General features: G+C 52.2%; 1 protein-coding gene across 1 annotated transcript in view; it reads right to left on the bottom strand.

Moving 5' to 3' along the window:
- Positions 1 to 3888: 3888 nt before the first annotated feature.
- DLL3 (delta like canonical Notch ligand 3) overlaps positions 3889 to 4477 on the bottom strand; it is an 8464-nt gene continuing 7875 nt past the window's right edge. Inside the window, exons 9-10 of the mRNA XM_021713320.1 lie at positions 4252 to 4473; positions 3889 to 4045 (exon numbers count right to left, since the gene is read on the bottom strand). Of these exons, the coding sequence (XP_021568995.1) occupies positions 3889 to 4045; positions 4252 to 4473 (379 nt within the window). The remainder of the gene's footprint in view (positions 4046 to 4251; positions 4474 to 4477) is intronic.

Here is a 4477-nt window from a genome sequence, read left to right as displayed (position 1 = left end):
CTCTGCTGCAGCCTCGACCTCCTGGGCCCCGGTGATCCTTCCGCCTCAGCCTTCCAAGCTGCTGGAACTACAGGTACACGCTACCATCCCCGGCTGATTTTTTGATTTATTGTAGAGATGAGGGCTCGCCAAGTTGCCCAGGCGGGTCTCAAACCTATGGGCTCAGGCAATCCACTCACCTCGGCCTCCCAAAGGCACGGGGATGACAGACTGAGCCACCGAGCCCGGCTCACAATTGCTTTTTAAATCAGTTAACAGAAAGAAAAAGAAACACGCATGTATACAGTAGATCCTACTCCTCCAACTCCCTCCTGTCAGCAGTTTTGCTTCCCACGGTTTCTGTTACTCTTGGTTAACCACGGTCTGAAAATATTAATAGAAAATTCCAGAAATAGCCGGGCGCAGCGGCTCATGCCTGTAATCTCAGCACTTTGGGAGACAGAGGCAAGAAGATTGTCTGAGTTCAGAGGTTTGAGACCAGCCTGGGCAACCTGGCAAGACCCGGTCTCTACAATAAATAATTTAAGAAAGTAGTCAGGCATGGTGGTGCATGCCTGTGGTTCCAGCTACTTGGAAGGCTGATATGGAAGGATCATTTGAGCACAGCAGGTTGACACTGGGGTGGCCATGAGCGTGCCACTGCACTCCAGCCTGGGCAACAGAGTGAGACTCCGACTCAAAAAAAAAAAAAAGAAAGAAAGAAAAATTCCAGAAATAGGCTGGGCTCGGTGGCTCAGCCTGTAATCCCAGCACTTTGAGAGGCCAAGGCAAGAGGATTACCTGAGCCCAGGGATTCGAGACCCACAGGGGCAATTTGGCGAGACCTCATCTCTACAATAATTAAAAAAATTAGCTGGGCGTGGTAGTGCGCGCCTGTAGTTCTGGCTACTTGGAAGGCGGAGGTGGAAGGATCCCAGAGCCCAGCAGGCCGAGGTTGCGGTGGGTAGGAGCATGCCACTGCCCTCCCGCCTGGGTGACACAGTAAGACTCCAACTCAAAAAAATTACAGAAATAAACAATTTTTAAGCTTTAAATTGTACACCATTCTGACTGACGTGATCTCATGCCTGCCCTGTTCAGCCCGAGATGTGAATCATTCCTTTGCAGCATGTCCACACTGTCTACACTGTCTGCCCAGTAGCCATCCTGGCTGTCAGACTGTCACAGTATTGCAATGCTTGTGTTTAAGCAATTCTTATTTGAGTTATTATGGCCTCAAGGCACAAGAGTAGTCATGCTGGCAATTCGGGTATGCCAAAGAGAAGCCATGAAGTGCTTCCTTTAAGTGAAAAGGGGAAGCTCTCAACTTAATACGGAAAAGAAACAATCGTATGCTGAGGTTGTTAAGATAAAATCTTCTATCCATGAAATTGTGAAGAAAATAAATTTGAGCTGGGCTCGGTGGCTCAGCCTGTAATCCCGTGCCTTTGGGAGGCTGAGGTGAGTGGATTGCCTGAGCCCGCGGGTTCGAGACCCGTCTGGGCAACTTGGCGAGACCACATCTCTACAATAAATCAAAAAATCAGCCGGGCATGGTAGCACGTGCCTGTAATTCCGGCCACTCAGAAGACTGAGGCAGAAGGATCGCCGGAGCCCAGCAGGCGAGGCTGCGGTGGCCAGGAGCGGCCACTGTACTCCAGTCTGGGCGACTGAGTGAGACTTCAACTCAAAAAAGAAAAAAAAAAGAAAATAAATTTGTGCTAATTTTACTGTCTCACCTCAAACTACAAAATTACAGCCACAAGAGTGGTATGTGCTAAGTTAAGGTGGAAAAGGTATTACTTTTGTGGGTGGAAGGTCTGAATAGAAATGTGTTCCAATTGAGGGCAATCTGGTTTGGTACTATTCACACTTTCAGGCATCCACTAGGAGTCCTGGAACATTATCGCCTCAGGATAAGGGAATACTACTTTGTTTTTGAGTCGGAGTCTCACTCTGTCACCCAGGCTGGAGAGCAGTGGCAGGCTCATGGCTAGCGCAGCCTCGACCTGCTGGGTTCAGGCGATCCTTCCGCCTCAGCCTTCCAAGTAGCTGGAACTACAGGCACGTGCCACCATGCCATGCCATGCCATGCCCAGCTTATTTTTTGATTTATCATAGAGACGAGGTCTCGCCAAGTTGCCAGGTTGGTCTTGAACTCTTGGGTTCAGGCAGTCCACTCACCTCAGCCTCCCAAAGTGCTGGGATTACAGGCTGAGCCACCGAGCCTGGCCTGTACTGTCTTTTATACTGTCATGATTACCTTCACTGTTGCTCTTTGTTTTTCGGTGTGGTTCTGAGTCACTGTCTGAGATTACTTGCTTTCAGCCTAAGGAACTTCCTTTAGTATTTCTTGTAAGCGGGCTGATGATTTGCTGGCCAAGGAGGATACTCATTTTTGGTAATGAGCTCTGATCTGAGAGGGCAGGGACACGCCCTCACCCACACAGTCCATGTGATTTGGGCAGGCTGACCTCACTTCAGCCACCATTAGGCAAGTGACTAAGCCTGGTCACTCCTTCCAGACCACCTCTCAACAAGTCAAGGCCAGGAGAACCACCCACACTGAAGTCAATCCACGGGTTAAAAGAGGCAACTGAGCCGGGCTCGGTGGCTCAGCCTGTAATCCCGCACCTTTGGGAGGCCGAGGTGAGTGGATTGCCTGAGCCCGCGGGGGTTTGAGACCCGCTTGGGCAACTTGGCGAGACCTCATCTCTACAATAAATCAAAAATTAGCCGGGCGTGGTAGCGTGCGCCTGTAGTTCCAGCTACTTGTAAGGCTGAGGCGGAAAGATTGCTGGTGCCCAGCAGGTTGAGGCTGCGGTGGCCGGGAGCGGCCACTGCACTCCGGTCTGGGTGATAGAGTGAGACTCCAACTCAAAAAAAAAAAAGAGGCAACTGGAGAAAGACCACAAGCCTGAATCTAGCCCTGCCTGAAGCACACCTACCAAGGGACTTGTCCTTTTTTGTGAGCTAATCAGTTATTTCTTCTTTAAAGTAGTTTGAGTTGTTTCTGACCCTGCAACATTAAGAGTCCTATCTATTATTCTCTTCAGGAGACCAAAATCTCTTTTTCTAGGCCCCATCACCACATGCAAAGCATTCAGCCTCATGAATCAAAACCGATCAAAATATGAGCCTTTATAGAAGTTTCTGGAGAGAAGGGGAGAGAAATAAAAACAGGATATAAATAACCATTATTTACAACTTTCAACAGTAAAGCTCTCCCAGACACTCCTTCCAGCTTGAACTCCAAAGCGTCTTGGGTACCATCAAGCAAATACAAAAGCATTCGGGCGATGACTCCAGGTGCTGATGAAGAGACAGGTCAGGCCTAGAAACGGAGAGTAGGCTGCATCAGAAAGGGTTGCCCCTCCGCCTGCCCTCCCTCCCCCCTGGGAGTAGAAATCCGGGAGAACCTCTGGCTGAGGCTCTCCACTGTGACCTCCTCAAACCCATAGGATTTCCAAAGAGATGATAAGTAGCTCAAAACGACCTCAAGAGAGATGCAAGATGCAAAAGAGAATTAAGCCTGAACTGAAAAGTGGGCTTAAAAACCTTCCAGAGGAGCTGGGCGCGGTGGTTCACGCCTATAATCCCAGCATTTTGGGAGGTGGAGGTGAGAGGATTGCCTGAGTCCTCGGGTTCGAGACCAGTCCGGACAACTTGGTGAGACCTCTTCTCTACAATAACTCAAAAAATTAGCCGGGCGTGGTGGCTCGCGCCTGTAATTCCAGCCACTTGGAAGGCCGAGGCGGAAGGATCACCGGAGCCCAGGAGGTCGAGCGTGCGGTGGCCGCGAGCGTGCCACTGCACTCCAGCCTGGGCGACAAAGTGAGACTCCGACTCAAACAAACAAAAACCTTCCAGAGACTCGCCTCGACTCGTGACACACAAAATGAAGCAAAGCTAGAGAAAAAGCAGGCGCCGCCCCAGCCCGGCGGCCAAGGTGTGTAGCGGACACAGAAGGGGCGTGGCTACCTCCCGAGCATAGATCGAAGGCGCAGATATGACGTAAATCCCTCGAGAGTCTCCATCTTCAGGGCGATTCCAATCTACGGACGAGCTGTGGGAGGAAGGAAAGACGGAGAGAGCCAGACGCTTTCAATTAATTATCCGATCTTGTTTTCCCGACCCACCACGTAGGAGGACCCCAAAGGCAGCGGTAAGCGAGACCAATCAGGAAGACCAAGGAGCTCAGCCAATCGCACCACGGGGTCGGACGCAAGCAGCCAATAGCGCGAGGCCTGCGCCTGCGGCCCCGCCCCTCACCTCGGGCCATCCCCGGAGCCCTCCGGCGTCCTCAGGTTGTTGAGTGCGTCGGGGAGCGCGTGGACCGACGGCTCCGGGGTCCCCGCCAGCAAGCGAGGCCCAGTGTCCCGGCCTTGGCCACGGCGGCGCACGTGGACCAGCAGGAGCGCTGCGCCGGCCAAGCCCGCGGCCGCCAGCAGTCCCAAAGCCGGCGGCAAGAGGACGCGCTGGGGGTCCCCCAGCCTCG

Source organism: Carlito syrichta, unplaced genomic scaffold, assembly GCF_000164805.1.
Source record: "Carlito syrichta isolate Samal-C Ts95f unplaced genomic scaffold, Tarsius_syrichta-2.0.1 Scaffold304455, whole genome shotgun sequence".
Lineage (NCBI taxonomy): Eukaryota > Metazoa > Chordata > Mammalia > Primates > Tarsiidae > Carlito > Carlito syrichta.
Note: the sequence above shows the minus strand (reverse complement) of the source record. Positions and strands in the feature narration are given on the sequence as shown.